At 45.2% G+C, this 22445-nt stretch overlaps 1 protein-coding gene across 2 annotated transcripts in view; it reads left to right on the top strand.

Moving 5' to 3' along the window:
• CELF5 (CUGBP Elav-like family member 5) overlaps positions 1–22445 on the top strand; it is a 269988-nt gene that overhangs the window by 230772 nt on the left and 16771 nt on the right. For both annotated transcript variants that reach the window (XM_073593820.1, XM_073593812.1), the window contains 3 exons: positions 3886–4030; positions 4571–4717; positions 4822–4887. In XM_073593820.1, the coding sequence (XP_073449921.1) occupies positions 3886–4030; positions 4571–4717; positions 4822–4887 (358 nt within the window). The remainder of the gene's footprint in view (positions 1–3885; positions 4031–4570; positions 4718–4821; positions 4888–22445) is intronic.

Below are 22445 nucleotides of genomic sequence, written 5' to 3'. Positions count from 1 at the left end.
TGTTGTGTATTTTTCATATTTCAATAAATACTTTTCATATTAGAATATACCTTTTTACCATTTTGTGCCTTAAAACTCCGCCACCTGGGGATCTTGTTTCATTTCTTGAAGAACAACGGAGGATCCTCCTGAAGAGCGATTCTGGAGTAGCCATCCCCTGGATGAACGATTGGAGATGACTGACTGGCTGCAGGAACTGTAGGTCGGCTGGTGGGCTGGTGGGCTGATGCAGATACTGGTAGTCCACTGTCGGCTACATTGAATATGGGGATTTCTTTTGCTGGATATGGGCCTGTCTCTTTGCTGGATATAAGGGATGTCTTTTGCTGGATTTGGGTCTGTCTCTTTGCTGGATAGGGGGATGTCTCTTGCTGAATATGGGCCTATCTCTTTGCTGGATATGGGCATGTCTCTTGCTAGATATGGGGATACCTCTTGCTGTATATGGGGATGTCTCTTGCTGGATATGGGCATGTCTCTTGCTAGATATGGAGATATCTCTTGCTGTATATGGGGATGTCTCTTGCTGGATATGGGCCTTCCTCTTTGCTGGATATGGGCCTGTCTCTTTGATGGAAATGGGGATGTATCTTGCTGGATAGGGGCCTAACTCTTTGCTGGTTATAGGTATATCTCTTTGCTGGATATGGGCCTGTCGCTTGCTGGATATGGGCCTGTCTCTTGCTGGATATGGGCCTGTCTCTTGCTGGATATGGGGATGTCTCTTTGCTGACTTTGGGGATGTCTCTTTGCTGACTTTGGGGATGTCTCTTTGCTGGATATGGGGATGTCTCTTTGCTGGATATGGGGATGTCTCTTTGCTGGATATGGGTCTGTCTCTTTGCGCAATATGGGGCTATGTCTTTGCGGGATATGGGCCTGTCTCTTTGCGGGATATGGGCCTGTTAAAATCATCTGGAAGTGTCTCTGAGCTTACTTTGGTAAGTGCTGGATAATTCTAATGTTTTGTGCATCTTACTACATTGCTTTTTATTAACAATTTCCATACAAATTACTTGTATAGCCCCCTAAATTATACTTGGGTACCTGTTCTCTGAAGGGCTTGGTTCTAGGAGATGTGTTGGGGTGGAGACAGGCGAGAGGGGTGAGTTCTTTGAGAAAAAAGCCCTGCCAAAGATGTTCATCTACCACTACCCCTGTTGCAAATGACAGATTCCCAGAGTAACTGCTGTATGCAAAGAAACCGACTAAAGAAGCTAGGTGTCATCACTGACAAAATGTGGTCATGACATCGCCTGACATGCCTGGCCAGACTGTTTACAAACACAGTGGTAATACTAGTGCCGCAATACGACAGACTTTTGGCTGATAATTGTTTAAAAACAGCAGATAGCAGCCCTGGTTGGCGAACTGGCCAGTTATGCCAAGTTTGTTCACCGAGCTGGATATGGGTGAAACTCATGTTCAACTCAAACCTGAAGCTCAACTCTAATTATTAGAAATTCACTTTGTGACAACCGTACTGCTCTACCAAAAGAGAAGCTGCATGGCTTCTGATCTTTAGTAAGGTATGCATAGTATTGACAAGTTTATTGCCTGGTCTGTAGATAAATGTAGGTTTGAAAGCATAGGAATTTAGCATCTAGATATTTGACTTTATGTAGCGCAGAATCCTGGGGGTTAGAAAAGCTATACATAACTGGCAACCGAACATGAGCTATGAGATTGAGTCATAATTTGTATTCCAAAGTGCAAGTGAAAAAGAAGGACTTACAGATGGAAGATGTACAGCTTTGACCTGGAGATAGGGAGCTGGAAATTAGAAGTGATAAATCTTGCACTGTTGAACGATGGGGCTTGTGATAACGTGAAATGGAATATGGATTGGTGATTGATGGAGCACAACTGGAAAAAATGAAGCAGAAAATGCAGATATATATACAGCTTGGGGAGGTAAAGATAGACAGCTAGCAAAGGGAAGAGACTGAGCTGGGATTGGAAGGAAATGCAGCTGAGAGCTGGAGAGACACATAGTACGTCACAGCTAGAAGAGAGAAATTCTCGGTACTGCTTCCCTGGGGCAGATAACGAACAACTAATAGTGAATGAGTTCATTTTGGCTGAGAATTGTTGGGAAAGATTGCCCCCTTGTGTTGTGACAAGTGTATAACAGATCAGCCTTTTCTGCCATTCACTTGATACTTTTGTCCCACCATTTTCCTTATCATGTGCAAAACTAACAAACAGCAGCCATCAAAAAAATTCACTATATGGATATGTATAAAAAATGTATATAAGTACAGGCTCTTACTTGAATTAGATTTACCCTGATGATGCTATAACGAGTTTGATTGTATTTTACCAATGTGAAATAGCCTTGCATTGATTTTGATAAAGGTGATAGGAGCATGGTTGTACAACTATATGAACATTTGCAGACACACAGGATACTTCCAGCAGCATTAAAGTGTATCATAAGTCTCTGCTCCGCTTTCACTAATTGTTTGCTGTTAAAGAATTTTCCAGTGAGGTCAGCAGGGCTAACAGGCAGTAGCAGCATAGCAAAGGACTAGATGGACGTGTGTCTTTTTTCAACCAGACTAACTATTTAACAATGTTTAAGGCTGGGTTCACACTATTTCAAATTGGATGGGAGTTTCCCTGCATCCAATTCGCATGTCAGGAGTCTGTGATCGGCTCTTAATGGAGCCGGTTCACACAGCTCTGAGACGGCTGAAGAGTGAATTGCACAGGAGTCCTGTGTGTCTTCTGGTCCATTTCAGGTCCAAATTCAGCCAAAAATATGGATTGAAATTGGACCTGAAACAGTGCTCAGGAATGCACCGGACCCCTATTGTAAGCCTCTCCGCACAGAGATGTGAACCTAGCCTAAAGGAGAAGGTCACCAGAGGATTATCATTACACTGGATCTAAGCAGAGCTCCTAAACACATGGGCTTTGGTTGATCTTAGGTTCAAAATACAATCACTAGTCGTAAACGAAGCCTTGGTAATCATGAGATTTGAGTGATTTCTTAATGCTCTCAAAGTGCCCTTCAGCCCTTCTAATGCCCTGTACACAGAAGAGGAATTTCCATCAAAAAAAGTGTGATGGGAGCTTTTGGTCGGATATTCTGACCGTGTGTATGCTCCATCCAACTTTTTCTGTCTGAATTTCCGCCAGCAAAAGATTGAGAGCTGGTTCTCTATTTTTCCGACGGAAAAAGTTCTTGACAGAAATTCTGTTCGCCTGTATGCAATTCCAACGCGCAAAAAACCACGCATACTCGGAAACAATTCGACACATGCTCGGAAGCATTGAACTTCATTTTCTCGGCTTGTCGTAGTGTTGTACATCACCGCGTTCTTGACGGTCGAAAGTTCAGAGAACTTTTGTATGACCGTGTGTATGCAAGGCAAGTTTGAGCAGAATTCTGTCTGAAAAACCATCCAAGATTTTTCCGACGGAAATTACAGTGTTTAATACAGATCTTCATGGGGGTGATCGCTGTTGCTTAAACAAGCTTTAGGGGATTTCAGAAAACAAAATCATCCTTTGAATCATGCTTTCTACAACTAGAGCCAGCACTGCCTTAAAGATCTGTGTCGAGCCCTCGCACACTGGAGCTAAAAGTGGCTTTAGGGCTTCATGCGTACTGGTATGGCTACTTTTTAGGCTAGTGTTTACAAGCTAAGATTACATTAAGCCTATTTTTTAAGGGCCGTGTTCTCCACAGAGGCGGCCCTCGTCATTCTCTACCTAAAGCAAAATTAAGTTTAGAGTGGAGATTTTAGCAGATTACTAATTATTTATGGCTTGTACTGCTTATAACCATATAGTTTTAAAAAAAATGCAACTATGAGTTGATCATGCTTGCTCAGTTTGTATAACATCCAACCGATTCTCATTGCTTGCCTATTATAGCTGATGCAGCAGCAGACAACAGTTCTGTCAACATCACACGGTAGTTATCTGAGCCCTGGCGTGGCGTTTCCCCCATGCCATATTCAACAAATAGGAGCTGTCAACTTGAACGGGCTCCAAGCCACACCTATCACACCAGCATCAGGTAAGAAAAAGGTAAAAAGCACTGTAGTGCTATACACTATGAATATACCATGATGGCATAAATTACTGATATTAATTGTGCCAAGAGATAAAATGATAATCTTTACTGTGACTGTATATTGTTTTAGAATAGCAACATTTGTATAAAATGCTGCCTGTTTGATATATTTCTCCAGATTTGTCGCATCTATATAAAAATTTAGATGGTTGATAGATATTTTTTTGTTATAATCCAAGTAGCGTCTTGACACTGAAAGCAATTGAGTTGCATAGCAACACTGGGAGGGGGAGATGTTTTGCAATAGTGTACAGAGTTCCTTTGTATAAAGAAGGGTTTCAGTTGCTTAGCAACACTGGAAGCAGCCTTATAATATCAGGAGTTGTGTTGCTTAGTAACATTGAGAAGAGTTAAGTTGCTTAGTGACATTGGGAGGAATACATTGGTTAATGACACTGACGTGTTGCTTAGCAACTGTGTACAGCTGTTATTAAAGCTATGCTATTAATTTATATTATTTGCCCGTTTATATTTACTCCACAGGACTACATTCTCCGCCAGTCATTGGTACTGCTGCAGTACCTGGCCTGGTTGCTCCACTAACCAATGGATTTCCAGGGCTTGTACCATTTCCCAGCAGTCACCCAGCTTTGGACACAATTTACACCAATAGCATTGTGCCATACTCAGGTTAGTTGTACTTTAAAATACTTTAAGTAAAATAGCAGTAACCCTCACCACTGTATCACCAACTCACCATGTTTCACATTTGCTTTCTTGTCTTTCCTTTATAGCCCAAAGTCCAGCACTGACAGTGGAGAGCCTGCACCCTTCCTTCCCTGGGGTACAGCAGTATTCAGGTATCTTATTGTATGCCAAACTGAGTTTCTAGATTTCCTTCCCCAGGCCAAATTATATGACAATTTCATTTTTAACCACTTCCTACACCATAGAGTTGATTTACTAAAACTGGAGTTAGAAGCTGATTGGCTACCATGCAAAGCTGCACCAGATTTTACACTCTCCAGATTGAAACACCCAACATTTACTGGCACCACCACGTTTTTACTGGCATTTCACAAAAGTTCCAAAATTACATTTTTAGGTGTAAATTTCAGTATTTAGGCTACAAACAAGTACGCTAGGCAAATAGCAATGTGATTTAAGGTAGATATTAAGGTAAAAAAACATATTTTTGTTATTTTCGACATAATAAGGAATTATCTAGTCCAATCACCTCCTGCCTCCATCACTTGTCACCATTACTCCCTGCCTCCAACACCCCCTGCCACCATCACCCCTTGCCACCATCCCCTTCTGCCAGACTGCCTCCATCCCCCTATGCCACCATCCCCCTCTGCCACCAACACCACCTGCTCCAGTCCATCCCCCTCTGCCACCATCCCCTTCTGCCACCGACCCCCTCTGCCACCATCATACCATGTCTCCACCCTCCCTCTGCCACCATCACAATCTGCCTCCATCCCCCTCTGCCACCATCACCCCCTGCCACCATCCCCCCTCTGCCAGACTGCCTCCATCACACCCTGCCTCCATCCCCCTCTGCCACTATCCCCCTCTGCCACCATCACCACCTGCTCCATCCCCCTCTGCCATCATCACCCCCTGCCACCATCCCCTCTGCCACCATCATACCCTGCCTTCACCCCCTCTGCCACCATCACCCCCTACCACAATCCCCCTCTGCCACCATCATACCCTGCCTCCACCCCCCTCTGCCACCATCACCCCCTGCCACAATCCCCCTCTGCCACCATCATACTCTGCCTCCACCCCCCTCTGCCACCATCACCCCCTGCCACAATCCCCCTCTGCCACCATCATACCCTGCCTCCACCCCTCTCTGCCACCATCACCCTCTGCCACCATCACCCCCTGGCACCACCCCCCTCTGCCACCATCCCCCTCTGCCAGACTGCCTCCACCCCCCTCTGCCACCATCCCCCTCTGCCACCAACACCACCTGCTCCAGTCCATCCCCCTCTGCCACCATCCCCCTCTGCCACCAACACCACCTGCTCCAGTCCATCCCCCTCTGCCACCATCCCCTTCTGCCACCGACCCCCTCTGCCATCATCATACCATGTCTCCACCCCCCCCTCTGCCACCATCACACCCTGCCTCCATCCCCCTCTGCCACCATCACCCCCTGCCACCATCCCCCCTCTGCCAGACTGCCTCCATCACACCCTGCCTCCACCCCCTCTGCCACTATCCCCCTCTGCCACCATCACCACCTGCTCCATCCCCCTCTGCCATCATCACCCCCTGCCACCATCCCCTCTGCCACCATCATACCCTGCCTTCACCCCCTCTGCCACCATCACCCCCTGCCACAATCCCCCTCTGCCACCATCATACCCTGCCTCCACCCCCCTCTGCCACCATCCCCCTCTGCCAGACTGCCTGCATCCCCCTCTGCCTCCATCCCCCTCTGCCACCATCCCCCTCTGCCACCAACACCACCTGCTCCAGTCCATCCCCCTCTGCCACCAACACCACCTGCTCCAGTCCATCCCCCTCTGCCACCATCACCTTCTGTCACCGTCGGCTGGGCTGTCACTCTGTCCCAGACTCCCCCCGGTCCCCATAGACTCTGGATTGCCTGGTCCTGGATGCAGGGCTCCTCCATTCCACCGGCGTGTGCTGCTCAGCCTCCGAGTCCTGCTGCTCCAGTGCTCCAGGTTAGTGTTACAGATTTTAAATGTTGGCGCGCCTGGCGGGATGTGCTAATACATCACTCGCCTCGCCACCAGTAAAGCGCGCCAGCACCGCTCAGCCTCTGTGAGATCCGCCCCCCCCCCCCCCCGCCGACCGAATAGAGGATCTGCTCGGCAAGCTCCGGAACTGGGCATGCGCAGTTCCAAGCCGGACCGATCACGGCTATTTTTTACTGGCACATTCCCGCTACTACGGACATTTACGGGCGGGGAAAAAAGTGCCCGTTTTTACGGGCTGCCCGTAAAAATACGGGCGGTTGGCAACACTGGCAGTATTAGTGTTTGTAATTCTTGTGACAATTATGGATGATTTTCTAAAGTATGTGTATCTATAGATAATCAGGTATAAAGTGTGTGTACCACTTAATGGCCAATCATGGGATATCTGAAAGTGTATGTTAGGACAAAATGAAAAAATAAAAAAACACATATGATACATCTTTGCAATACATGCACATTCTCCATGTTTTATCACTTTAACGATCCTGCAGGTACAGAAAATCAGCTGCTGATTTTCCAGAACGTTTGCCAGAATGTTTGCTCGCAACATATATCATATTTGTGAACTAAATGGTGTCAGCCCTGCCCAGTTCTATTTTGCTAAACTACAAAACCTAGTCTTTATCCTATTCTCCACAATATTAAAGCTAAAAAATTGGGAGGGATAATCATGATAACACAGGAAGTGTGCACAAGAAACCATAGGGGTGTGAAGCTCATTGCATTAGGGTGTGCGCCCCAAAGCTCAAACACACATATGCGTGTCTATGTGTATGTATGCATGCATGTATGCATCTATCTATCCATCTATACATATACTATACATACATGCACCTCAAAGCTCAAACACACGTGTGTGTCTATGCGTATGTATGTGTATATATATATATATATATATATATATATATATATATATATATATATACATGTATATATATATATATATATATATATATATACACATACATACACACACACACTCTGATATATAAATATAAACACACATTTTAAAATGTATTAAAACATGGGAGGTGTCAGTAGAGCAGTGGATGGTATCAGTAGGGCACAGATTGATGTTGGTAGGGCAGTGGATGGTGTCAGCAGTTTTTTTGGTTTGTTTTTTTACAATTTTTTTTTTTTATAATTTTTTTTATAAAAATAGTATTTTGGGGGTGAAATATCAGGGGTCTAAACAGACATTTCTTTTAAACACATATCCTTTCTCCTTTTCTTGCCTTTGCATCACTATCTTTTCCATAGTTAAGAAAAAAATTTAGAGACATTTTTTTTTTCTGTATGTCCAAAAAGTGGTTTAAGTTATGTGAAATATTGAGCGTGGCTTCACTTCAGCCCCGAATCATTTGGCTGGCCAAAGACCAGAGCACTTTTTGCGATTCGGCACTGTGTCGCTTTAACTGACAATTGCACGGTCATGCGACGTGGCTCCCAAACAAAATTGACGTCTTTTTTTCCCCACAAATAGAGCTTTCTTTTGGTGGTATTTGATCACCTCTGCGGTTTTTATTTTTTGCGCTATGAACAAAAAAAGAGCCACAATTTTGAAAAAAAAGCAATATTTTTTACTTTTTGCTATAATAAATATCCCCAAAAAATATATAAAAAAATTTTTTTTTCCTCAGTTTAGGCCGATTGTATTCTTCTACATATTTTTGGTAAAAAAAAATCACAATAAGCGTTTATTGACTGGTTTGCGCAAAAGTTATAGCGTCTACAAAATAGGGGATAGTTTTATGGCATTTTTATTAATCTTTTTTTTTTTTCCTAGTAATGGCGGCGATCAGCAATTTTTATCGTGACTGCGACATTATGGCGGACACATCGGACACTTTTGGCGCTATTTTGGGACCATTCACATTTATACAGCGATCAGTGCGATTAAAAATGCACTGATTACTATATAAATGTGACTGGCAGTGAAGGGATTAACCAGGAGGGGGTGCTGCAGGGGTTAGGTGTGTCCTAGGGAGTGATTCTAACTGTGGGGGGGATAGGCTATGTGTGACACGACACTGATCACCGCTCCCGATTACAGGGAGCTGTGATCAGTGTCCTGTCACTAGGCAGAACGGGGAAATACTGATTTACAATGAGCATTTCCCCTTTCTTCCTCTCCGTGAGACAATCATGGGTATCCCTGCGGACATCAAATCCGCGGGACCCGCAGTCAGACTCCCCGCGGTCAGACTCACGGTGCTCGTGGCGGGCGCACCTGGACCTCGCAAGATCACATACAATAACGTGATTTCGCGCAGCGGAGCCAATCTGCCACAGTAAAACTGTGGCGGCTGGTCCACAAGTGGTTAAAGGGGGTTTGGTAAATAGAGTCTGAGATTACTTACATAGTCGGGAAAGGGGTAATGTTAAATAGGGAATGTAGGTAGGGCAATGTACAGAGGTCATTGGTATGTAAAGCAGTTGTTAAATCAGGTTAGGGAGTCTCCAAACAAGACATTCAGATGATATAGTAGATCCAAATCTTTGTAAAAGAATATTAGGTGCTTTAATCATACACTGCAGTGGAGAGACACAACAAACACTGACTTCCAGCTCTACCGGGCCGAATGAAGAAGGAAGTGTCTCTGACTTACAAACATCAAGTTTAACAATATATACTTATGAATATGCATAAGGGCTAGAGCTATAGCTAGGGCTATAACACGCCTCTATATCTTCATAACAGCAAGTGAGAAGTTAAGCAGGTGGTTGCAGCATGTGACTGATAGAAAGTGAAAGAAAACATGTGCCGCCATGACGGTATTGGATCAGTCGAGCTAGATAAGACTGTCCATTTCTTAGAGCAAAAAGGGAGAAAACTGTTGCTTCTTATCTGGCGGTGAAGGTCATCATAGACTGAAAACTCTGTGTATAAAAAAAAAAATAAAACAAGAAAGTGCATTACAAATTCTTAAAGTGATAGTCAGTCTCTCTACCGTACACGGTAAAACACGTACGTCGGGACTATAAACGGGGCAGTGGCCAATAGCTTTCATCTCTTTATTTATTCTGAGCATGCGTGGCACTTTTTCCATCGGATTTGTGTACACACGATCGGAATTTCCGACAACGGATTTTGTTGTCGGAAAATTTTATATCCTGCTCTCAAACTTTGTGTGTCGGAAAATCCGATGGAAAATGTGTGATGGAGCCTACACACGGTCCTATCACACATTTTCTGTTGGAAAATCCAACCGTGTGTACGGGGCATTATTGTACTAATGACAGTGGCAGGGAAGGGGTTAACATCAGGGGAGATCAAGGGGTTAAATGTGTTCCCTGCAGATGTTTTCTAACTGTATGGGGACTGTGTGATTGGGGAAACACACAGATTTATCTTCCTTCTTAACAGAAAAACAGGATCTGTGTGATCTCCCCTGTCAGAATGGAGATTTGCCTTGTTTACACAGGCAGATCCCCGTTCTGTCACTGCAGGGAACGATTCCGGTTGGCCGGCAGACATTGAGTCCGCCAGACCTGCTGACTGGCTCCCCCACAATGGGAGCGTGCCCACAAAAGCAAGTTTCCGAGCTGACGTACACCTATGGCGATTTGCGGGATTGCGCCACCTTGCTGCAGTAAATTGACGGCGTCCGGTCGTCAAGTGGTTAAAAACTGCCTTTTTTATGTACTCGGGTTATCTTTGTGTAGTATTAAAATTTGTTTGATAATCTGAATCATTTAAGTGTGACAAATATGCAAAAAAAAAATCAGGAAGGGGGCAAATACGTTTTCACAGCACGGACGCCTGCCTTTACACGCACATTAACTTTAATGGCATCCCAGTCTTAGTCCATAGGGTTCAATATTGAGTTGGCCCACCCTATGCAGCTATAACAACTTCAACTCTTCGCAGTCTCCACTCTAATTTATCCCAAAAGTGTTCTATCGGGTTGAGGTCAGGACTCTGTGCAAGCCAGTCAAGTTCCTCCACCCCAAACTCGCTCATCCATGTCTTTATGGACCTTGCTTTGTGCACTGGTGCGCAGTCATGTTGGAACAGGAAGGGACCATCCCCAAACTGTTCTCACAAAGTTGGGAGCATGAAATTATCCAAAATGTCTTGGTATGCTGATGCCTTAAGAGTTCCCTTCACTGGAACTAAGGAGCCAAGCCCAATCCCTGGAAAAACAACCCCACACCATACTTCCCCCTCCACCAAATGATTTGGACCAGTGCACAAAGCAAGGTCCGTAAAGACATGGATGAGCGAGTTTAGGGCAGGGGCGGACTGACCATCGGGCACTTCGGGCACTGCCTGAGGGCCCGTGGCCAGTAGGGGGCCCCATGACAGCTTCCACTTCTATCTACCCATCAATCACAGCTAGCTGATGGATAGATAGGGTCCCGAATCCCTGCTCACTGCTAAGAGACTGCAGTGTAAACAGATCTCTCGTGATGCGCTCCTCCCCATCGGCCCCTCCTTCCCTCCCGTTCGCCCCATGTGCTTGTACTTGTCATCACCTCGGACAGACGAGAAGAGAGGAGGGGCCGGCGGGGAGGAGCGCATCACGAGAAGTCTGTTTACAGCCGCTTCCCGCACTATTCTGCATCTGGGAATGAAAGTGCAGCAGCTTGTATGCTGTCCTGTGTCCCTCTATGTGCCCAGCATGCTGCTCTGTGCCCCAATGCCCTGATGTCTGCCCCATGCCCTATAGTCTACCCATACCCTGCTCTGTTCCCCATGCCCTGATATCTGCCCCATGCCCTGCTGTCTGCCCCCATGCCCTGCTGTCTGCCCCCATGCCCTACTCTTTGCCCCCATGCTCTGATGTGTGCCCCCATGCCCTGCTGTCTGCCCCATGCCCTGCTCTGTGCCCCCATGCCTTAATGTCTTCCCCATGCCCTGCTCTGTGCCCCCATGCCCTGCTGTCTACCCCTATGCCCTAGTCTGTGCCCCCATGCCCTGCTCTGTGCCCCCATGCCCTGCCCTGTGCCCCATGCCCTGCTGTCTGCCCCATGCCCTGCTCTGTGCCCCCATGCCCTGCTGTCTGCCCCCATGCCCTAGTCTGTGCCTCCATGCCCTGCTCTGTGCCCCCATGCCCTGCTGTCTGCCCCATGCCCTGCTCTGTGCCGCATGCCTTGATGTCTGCCCCATGCCCTGCTCTGTGCCCCCATGCCCTGCTCTGTGCCCCCATGCCCTGATGTCTGCCCCATTCCCCGATGTCTGCCTCATGCCCTGCTCTGTGCCCCCATGCCCTGATGTCTTCCCCACACCCTGCTCTGTGCCCCATGCCCTGCTGTCTGCCCCATTCTCTGATGTGTGCCCCCATGCCCTGCTGTCTGCCCCATGCCCTGCTCTGTGCCCCCATGCCCCGTGATATGCCCCATAATGTGCCCTCCTGCTCCATGTAATGTTCCCTGCTGTGCCCCATAATGTGCCCTGCTAGCCCCTGTAATGTGCCCTGCCGTGCCCCATAATGTGCCCCTCTGCCTCCCCCCATGTAATGTGCCCTATATGTTCTCTGCTACCCCCCCCATGTAATGTATCCTACTGTGCCTCCCCAACCTGTAATGTGCCCTGGTGTGCCCCAATAATGTGCCCTGCTGCTCCCCATGTAGTGTGCCCTCCTCCCCTCCACACACACATATTGTGCCCTCCTGGCCCCCTGTGCTCTGACCTGCTGACTTCTATACTTTGCCATGGTTCCCCCATGCTTTGCCTTTCTGCCCTCTGTGTACTGTGCTTGCTTGACATCCCATGCGATGCCCCCTGTGCACTGTTTATCTCAGGTTCGGCCCAGAATTGAGGCAACCACGCAGTGCAAGCTGGGGGTGGGGCTTGAGTGTGGGCGGGGACACAGGAGGCCTCATGATCTCCTGTTGCCCGGGGGCCCCATGAGTTGTCAGTCCGCCCCTGGTTTGGAGTGAAGGACCTTGGCTGGCCTGCGCAGAGTCCTGACCTCAACCCGATAGAACACCTTTGGGAATAAGTTCTACAGAAACCTTTGAGTCCTGACCTCAACCCAATAGAACTCCTTTAGAGTGGAAAATGCAAGCCAGGCCTTCTCGTCCACATCAGTGCCTGACCTCACAAATGCACTTCTGGAAGAATGGTCAAACATTCCCACAGACACTCCTAAACCTCGTGGACAGCCTTCCCAGAAGAGTAGAAGCTGTTATAGCTGCAAAGGGTGGGCCAACTCAATATTAAACCCTACGGACTAAGACTGGGATGCCATTAAAATTCACATGTGTGTAAAAGGCAGGTGCCCCAATACTTTTGGTAATTTAGAGTGTGTGTGTGTGTATATATATATATATATATATATATATATATATATATATATATATATACACACACACACACACACACACACACACAGTAGGTTTTTTACATGTGCATATTATATCTGTTATATATTGTATATAGTATGCAATATTTTAAAAAGGTTTTAAGTGGGGGCGGAGCCGGCGCGCAGCATGTGAGGAGGGCAGAGACAGAGCTTCGTCGATAGATCCCTGAACCTGCCTTGATCCTGGAAGCAATTTGCCTGATTTTGCTCCGAATTGCAGGGGGAATGTGTGCAGGATGATCGCGGGCACCTCTGAAGAGGAGCGATTAATTGATGTCACCGCGCGCTGCGTCCCGTTGTTTGTTAGCACGTGCGTGTGTATTGTAGCCGGCCGCATATTTTTATCTTTTGCTGCTTTTACGTATATTCAGCGCTTGTATTTTTAACATTTAATTAAAAACCAAGCGGGTTTTACCTATGGCTATTTTTATCATTTTCTTTCTGAGCCACATTTGCATCATCATGCATTGAGCTGTATACAAGCTCCCAGCGGAGGATTCGTTCTGTTAAAGTCAGGACCAGATGATCCCCCATAGATGCGGTGATTGGACCGATACCAGAACACCATTGAGGAAAAGGCCCTGGCTGGGTGTTAGCCACAGGCATTACTTGTCTGTGCAGCTGGTAAGCGCACACTTCTTATGGTGGTGGGTTTGTTAAGCAAAGTCACATTGATTTCTTGGAACTGATCACAAGTTGATATTTTCACTATTTGCAAGAGATTGGTCGATTGGACGTTTGATTGACTTGACTGTCATTGGAATTTTAAATTATCATCACTGAACACCTATTTTCATCTGTGCGACTATTTTTATGTTATTATTAACTGATCACTTATAATCACGTTTATAGGGTTAAGGGTATAGAGCTCAACCATATTTGTTCTTTTTATGGACACTGATGTACAGGTGTCAAAGAAGGCCCTGTCTGAACATGCTTTGAAAATGGTTGACCTGGAGGATCGTATGAGACGGAATAATATTTGACTAGTGGGGTTCCCTGAAGGCATGGAGGAGAGACACCCCGAGGAGTTCCTGGAGGGATGGCTCACTGAAAATATGGAGCCTGGGACTTTCACTAAAATGTTTGCTATTGAAAGGGCCCACCGTGTACCTGACAGACCCCCACCAAAGGGTGCGGTCCCTCGCCCTATGATAGCGTAAATTCTACACTTCCGTGACCGGGAAAATATTCTGTGAGGGGCCAGGATTGGCCCGGAGCTGGAGTTTAATGGATTCCGGATTTCGATCTACCCTGATTTCTCGGCTGCCACCCAAAAACAGAGAGCCAGCTTCCAGCCTGTGAAGAAACGCCTCATGGATCTGAAATTGATCTATAGCATGCTATACCTAGCTAAACTGCGGATCGTAGATAATGGCAAAGTTTTCTTCCTCTTCAGTACATCGCAAGAAGTGTGATAACCCCCCCCTTTTTATTTTTAAGGGGGGTTTCTGGTTGTTTTTTTTGTATCGCCCTAGGGACAGGGTTGTTCTCAGATGCTGAGACCTGTGGGGTTTTGAATAAGCCTCACATCCATTTACCTAATTATTTGGTTGACTGTTATGGGATATAAGTGCCTGGCAAGTTGGGGCTGGGTGCAGGGTGGTGGATATGTCTGCGTTGGAGTTTTTCTTTTTCATGGGCAAGATTTTTATACCTGGACTCAAGTTCTTAGGGGTTTATGGGGAAAGTGTATCTCATCTTTGGATATGTTGCAGAATGTCTCCCATGTTTTCGGTGCAACAAAATACAGAAAATCTCCCCGGGACTTTAAATGAGGTGAATGCGGTTAGCCAACAATTGACATTATTATTTGATACTGGGAGATCTTTGGTGACACACACCCCCATCTCCGCCATGTCTGCCCCCCGTTTGTGCTCTGTTGGATTGTTTTTTTCTCTGCCTCCTCAGCTCCCCAGCCGGACGCTTATTACTGCCGCCTGTGGGTATTCAGCATTTGGTAGTCTGATCCAGCCTTTGATGTACTACACACGCATCTATCCCTGATGAAGCAAGCATGGTCTTGCAAAAAGCGTATGGGATACTTTTCATGCCTGTGTACTTTACAATTTACATTTTATACCATGATAAGTGTAATGAAATTTCTTACTGTACGTATCATTTCAGTGGCTTGGTTATGATTCATGTTGTTTATGTCTGCATGACAATTACTACACACGCATCTACCCCTTATGAAGCGAGCATGGTCTTGCGAAATGCATTGGGATACTTTTCATGCCTGTGTACTTTGCAACTTACATTTTATACCATGATACGTGTAATGAAAAAAATACAAACTTTTTTTACTGTATGTATCATTTCAGTGGCTTGGCTATGATTCATGTTGTTTATGTTTGCATGACAATTTTGATACATTTTGAGACTGCATTTATTCTGTCACTTGTTGGCTAACCGCATTCACCTCATTTAAAGTCCCGGGGTGATTTCTGCAGAGATGCAGAGATAAAACGATAATTCTCCCGCTCTACAAGAGTCTGGTCCGCCCGCACCTGGAGTATGCTGTCCAGTTCTGGGCACCAGTCCTCAGGAGGGACGTACTGGAAATGGAGCGAGTACAAAGAAGGGCAACAAAGCTAATAAAGGGTCTGGAGGATCTTAGTTATGAGGAAAGGTTGCGAGCACTGAACTTATTCTCTCTGGAGAAGAGACGCTTGAGAGGGGATATGATTTCAATTTACAAATACTGTACTGGTGACCCCACAATAGGGATAAAACTTTTTCGCAGAAGAGAGTTTAATAAGACTCGTGGCCACTCATTACAATTAGAAGAAAAGAGGTTTAACCTTAAACTACGTAGAGGGTTCTTTACTGTAAGAGCGGCAAGGATGTGGAATTCCCTTCCACAGGCGGTGGTCTCAGCGGGGAGCATTGATAGCTTCAAGAAAGTATTAGATAATCACCTGAATGACCGCAATATACAGGGATATGTAATGTAATACTGACACATAATCACACACATAGGTTGGACTTGATGGACTTGTGTCTTTTTTCAACCTCACCTACTATGTAACTATGTAATTTCCTGTATTTTGTTGCATATATTGGGATTGAGGTGGTTTGCGGGTGACACCAGACCTTTTCCCTTTTTTTTCCCATGTTTTCGGTGGGCTCCTGGTGGGAGGGAAGCCCTGGGGCCCTGGTATCCTCCCCTACATTAATGGGGAGGATAGGTGACCTGCTCTGAGGCTGTGCTGGAATCATTAGAAATGGAAGTTAATCTAATGCCCCGTACACACAATCGGATTTTCCGACAACAAAACCGTACATTTTTTTCCGAAGGATGTTGGCTCAAACTTGTCTTGCATACACACGGTCACACAAATGTTGGCCAAAAATTCTGAACATGAGAGCGCAGTGACGTACAACACGTATGATGAGCCAAGAAAAAGGAAGTTCAATAGCCAGTGCGGCTCCTTCTGCTTGATTCAGAGCATGCGTGAACTTTTGTGTGACAGACTTGTGTACACACAATCAGACTTTCCGACAAGTTTTGTTGGTGGAAAATTTGAGAACCTGCTCTCAAACATTTGTGTGCGGAAATTCCGACAGCAAATGTTCGATGGAGCATACACAAAAACTTGTGTACGTAGCTTTAGAGTGATGTCCTGGAATGTCAGAGGCCTCAACTCCTAAACGCTCCTTAGTCTTTAACTATATCAAGAAATATAAGCCATATTTGATTCTGCTGCAAGAGACTCACTTATGGGATGCCAGGGTTCTCTCTCTCAGGAGGGCCCATATTGCTGGGGCTTACCATGCTAGTTTCTCCTCTTATGTCAGAGGGGTTTCTACCTTGGTTACCAAAGCAATGCCCATAGCTATACAGGCGATTAAATCGGATATTAAGCGAAGATATGTTATTCTGGTCGTCAAAATAATGAATAAGTACCTGACGTTTGTGAATTTATATGTTCCTTCTCCCTTCACGCTTTCTCATCTAGATATGTTACAAGCTACATATGAGGTAGCGGAAAGGAGGATTTTCATTTTGGGGGATGATAATGTAGTGGCGGATCCGGCTATGGATAGGCTGGGAGCATCCCCTGGGAGTCCAGCCCCTTTGGCAGGATGGCTGTCTACCTATGGCTTCTGGGATGTATGGCGGTTTCATCATCCGGACACCAAGGAATACTCTTGCTTCTCTGAAACTCGTAAATCAATGTCCAGAATAGACACTGTCCTTGCTGAGGCGAGTGGATTGGAGTTAGTGAGCAAGGTTGCATATTTGCCTAGAGCGCTGTCTGACTATTCTCCCATTATACTAGATCTTAAAAAATCTAAATAAGTGCGCTTACAGCCTGTATACAAAGACTAGTGACATTAATCGAATAAAAAATGGATTAATTGATCGTGCATGAATAAAAGTGCAATAAAATAAATGACATGAGAAGAGTGTGCATGTGTGCAAAAACACACATATCCAAAATTCAAATATAACATATACTGAATGAGTGATCACTTCAAACTATCACTAAACAGAGTGGAATTCATCAGTGGTGAAAACACGTAAAAGTAGTGATTTTAGTCCATAAACTGAAGAGCAAAAAAGTTCCATGAGTGTGTATCAACTTTATAAAAGTAGGGAAACACATCCACATTCTATCCCGCCGTACCCATATAGGTGAAGGGAGAAGAGAGGAGTATAAAGATGTGACTCTCTGTTGAAAAAAATCCAAAGAAATGCTGAAGGTGGACCCTCACCATGAATGGTGGACCTCCCTATTAGCAAGCTCTGACAAGCAAGCAGATTTTGCCCTCTGCGGGGACCGTGAAGTGGTGGCGTCCAACACAGCTGATGCGTCCAACTCCTCCAACCTGGCATTATCCAAATTGTCCACCTTTTTGTTGCTGTTCTGAACAAAACCCTTTCGTTATGTCCTGATTCCTGGCAGGGCTAGGTTTGGTTCATTAACACAAGTGCACACTCTTCTCATGTCATTTATTTTATTGCACTTTTATTCATGCACGTTCAATTAATCCATTTTTTATTTGATTAATGTCACTAGTCTTTGTATACAGGCTGTAAGCGCACTTATTTAGATTTTTTAGTTTACTTTACACAGATATTGGTGTTTATTTGTGCAGCTATAGTTTTGTGTTCCTTTTTTTTTATGTTTAGGTTTTCTAGCGCGTTTTTTTTCCATTTTTATACTAGATCTTAGGTTGGAGCCTAAACCTGGGATCCGCCACTGGCACATGGAAGCTAGCTGGTTACAGGAGTAATATGTGAAGATTAAATGTACTCAAGCTATTGGTACCTTTTGGGTTAAAAATGAGAAGGTGGGCTCCCCCCTCCTTGACTGGGAGGCCTTCGAAGCCACTCCAAGAGGGTTTTTCATGACGGAGATGAGTGGGTTCAAGAAGCAGCTTGCTTACCCTCCCATATATAAAAAATTAGAATGCGACCTCAAACAATGGACACCACATCACATCTCCTGGTTAGGTAAAATAAACTCTGTAAAAATGACTCTGCTTCCACAACTACTATATATTTTCAGAGCACTTCCGATTGCCATACGGAAGGATCACCTTTCAGCACTCCAAAACAAGGTAGTAAAATTTATTTGGGGACCGAAGGGGTACCGTCTCCCGAGACGCTCCCTATTCGATCTAAGAAATAGAGGTGGTATGGGACTCCCAAATCTTTTTTGGTATTACCAAGCGGCCAGACTAGCACAGCTATCGATGGTTTATACCAAGACAGCCAAACCTGATTGGGTAGAAATGGAAAGACAGGCGGTGCCAACATATACACTTGACTTCCTCCTATGGTGCTCACCAAAGGATAGACCTTCAGTCTTGTCTCCCGCCTTATCACAATCTCTGTCGTTATGGGACACTCTTAGAAAGAACCCCTCCCTAGTTTCGCAAAGCAAACCCCTATCCCACCTGTTCTGTAATCCCGCCTTCCCACCGGGTATGGACATAAAAGCTTTCCAGTGGTGGCTGGATAGGGGAATGTACTGGATCGGGAACTATTTTACCGCAGCTGGGCCAATATCCCTTACCCATTGTGTAAAACACCTGGATCTCCCCAACTCAGAGCGGTTCAGATTCTTACAAATTTCGCATTTTCTCCAATCAGCCTGGGTTGAGAAACCGGAACCTCCCAAATTCACCCAATACGAATTATGGTGTGGGGGTCTCATGGAGCAGAGGGGGGGCATCTCCTTAATCTACTCTTCGCTTGCTACCACAGATAGGAAAGCAACGTTTATGCTGGCTTGGGAGAAGGATTTACAGGACACATGGGTCCTAGACCACTGGCACACAACCTTCTTCCGATCCTTCAAGGGCATTTATAATATCTCCTTGATTGAAGCCAGCCTTAAGGTAATCACCAGATGGTACTTAACCCCATCCCGGCTTTCTTTGATGCATCCCTCGGTCTCCCCCCTATGCTTTCGCGGATGTCACATGAAAGGCTCCATGGTACATATATGGTGGGAATGCCCGAAAATCAGGAACTATTGGCAAAAAATATTTTACACCATTTCCAAAGTGACAGGTAAGACCGTTCCCAAGTCTCCTCTATTTGCTCTTCTTAATCACCCCATTCCGGGGATCTCAAAATCTTCACAAAAATTAGTATTCTTTATTCTGCTGGGAGCCAAAATTACCCTAGCTAAAGCATGGAAGAAGACATCAATTTCTATATTAGCGGCAAAACGGAAAGTGTCATGGATAATGACACAGGAAAAATTAGTAAGCTCTATCCTAGACACCTCAGCTCAATATGAGAAGACTTGGGAACCATGGTCCAAATATATTGGCTTGAGGGAACACCCAAATTCTTAGAAATAGCACCCCAATAGAAATGGGTTTGCCCGGCAGACAGCCACACACCTACATTATCTAGACAAAACAGTAATACTTCACCTCCCTCTTCTTCACTCCTCTTTCTTCTCCTTCTCCTCAATCCATCTTTTCATCACCTCTGGCTGGGTATAATGGGGATCTACCCCTTCAGTTGATTTACACTGGAGGGTTCAATAGTAGAATACTTCACTAAGTAGAAAGTCCCTAAGTTCAAAATACACAGATTAGCAAATATATTTATGATTCTTGACTAAACAACGCCTCCGCCAGAAGGATAGTCAGTATAAGGTTGAAATGTTTTTGTAATAGCATGCTATTGTTTCTACCAAGGTTTAATTGGTTCATATACTCACTATGTTTTTACATTGCTAAGTCACTAAGCCTATAGAGGATGGACCCCATTCCTCTCTCCGGCACAGTGTGAACCCTTGCAGGGGTGCTGGCGGAGGAATTGGATAAGGACTAAAGGCCGATTTAGACACGGACGAGTTAAGATCAGACCCGAGGTATCACCAATTTCACCTAAAGTTTGATGTAATTCAAGTTTACAAGATGTCACCAAGCTACAACATACCATGGTTATGTCTATTTTTGGTTTGTTAACATATCTGATGTGTAACTACAGCTTGCGAATGTATTGTATTTTTTTCTCAAAAACCAATAAAAATCCTTTGAACGTAAGAAGCAGCTTGCCTCTGAGGTGAAAGAGAAGGAAGCAGAGGTATCACTGGTGGAGGCAGAATATGTTAGGACCCCGACTGGGGAGGGATTGCTGGACTTGCAGGGGAAAACTATACCGTTTCCTCCTGACTGATCAGACTGCTAAACTCAGAATTGCTCAAAGGCGATGCATATTTGAGTTCGAGAACAAGAACAATAGACTGCTGACGTACTTAGCCCAATCGGAATATGTCTATATATATATATATATATATATATATATATATATATATATATATATATATATAAAATATATATAAAGTGTATGTGACATGCAAAAATGGCAGAAGCTGCCACTTACAGTGATGGGTAAAATAAATGTATTTAAAATTATTTTTCTCCCTAAGTTTTTGTACATCCTATCAAACTCCCCTGTCTGTGTTGAAGCAGGTCTTTAGGAACATAGACTTTGTGGTGGTGGGGTTTTTGTGGGGATCTCAAGCCCCCTGGGTGTCCATGGCCATACTGAAATTGCCTGTTACAATGGGGGGACTGGCCCTTCTGGATTTGTGAGCCTACTTCTTAGCAGCACAGCTGGCCTTCCTGCATTGGAGATTTTTTCCCCAGATCCCTAATGCTACTACGTTGCCGGAATCTGCGGTGGCTACTTCACAGGAGACTCTGCTGAATATGGTATATAGGAAGGGGGTGCCGAGTAGAAGGGTGGGTTCGGTGATGGCTCTAATGAAAAGAAGATAAAAACCGCTGGAATCTACCTATATAATTATATCAAAACTGGAAATAGTAATAATTGTTCAGCCGATACGTCTGTATGACGGGTTCACTCCCTTGTAGCAGGATAGTAATCAGGTAAAAAAAGGGGGGGTTGGGACTAGAGCAGTCCCAGGACTGCAGTCAAATGGGAGAAACAGCAACGGGACTGAACAATGAAAAATACAACTTTATTGATAATTGCAAAATACATGAAAATATAATTCTAACTAATGTGGCACAAAGGCCACATGAGTGGAATAGGTTCCCTCACAAAATCTACCAACACTGACACAATAAGCACACTGTAGACAAAAAATAATAAACAACGTTGTTACATTAAAAACAAGCATGCTGGCACATCTTCCCCTCACGCAAACTGACCCTGAACGGTAGTTTCCTAAAATAATAGAGTAGGATAGGGACCAACTGCGTTGAATCTAAGAGTCCTGTGTAAACAAAGTGGCCACAAAGAAGAACACCTTGACTGACTCCACTGAGCTGTGTATCTTGGTGCCCTGACCCGGGCTTCACAAGTAAAAAGACAAGAGTCAGTGGGGATGCACAAAGGGCAGTGAACCCATGGACTTGTAGGAGGTGTATTAAGTGTGCAACTAGCGAAGGGAGTCCTGCCAGTATGGGATTAAATCCGGTATCAAGGTGTCCATATATAGATCATTGGATAAGTCTCTGGGATTTCGTAGAAAAACTAAAGCGCACATAAGTATATGTAGTTCATGCAGCTAGTGCGGGAAAACTGTAAACACATGCAGTGGTAATTAGAAGTACCGAGCCGTTGTAGCCCACACTAGTAATTGAAAGCTGTGACCATTAGTCTGAGTATATAGAGGCACAGATAGCGGGGAGACGATAATCCACATGGGGTTCTTACCCTTGCCTCCTTGGTAATGGCTGAGTCCTCTCTGGAGATGTCTCATGCATTGAGATTCCAGCTGGTCAAGCGGAAGAGGGCTGCAAGCATACAGGCATGAAGACTTCCATGTGTCCGGCGATGCTGCACCTCAGGTGCCTGGGAGGCAGTAGATCAATTTGTGTCCGATTCACTTCACTGAGAATATCATAGTATTTGGCCAC

Source organism: Aquarana catesbeiana, linkage group LG01, assembly GCF_042186555.1.
Source record: "Aquarana catesbeiana isolate 2022-GZ linkage group LG01, ASM4218655v1, whole genome shotgun sequence".
Classification (NCBI taxonomy): domain Eukaryota; kingdom Metazoa; phylum Chordata; class Amphibia; order Anura; family Ranidae; genus Aquarana; species Aquarana catesbeiana.
The sequence above is the reverse complement of the archived record's forward strand: the minus strand, read 5'-3'. Positions and strand labels throughout refer to the sequence as shown.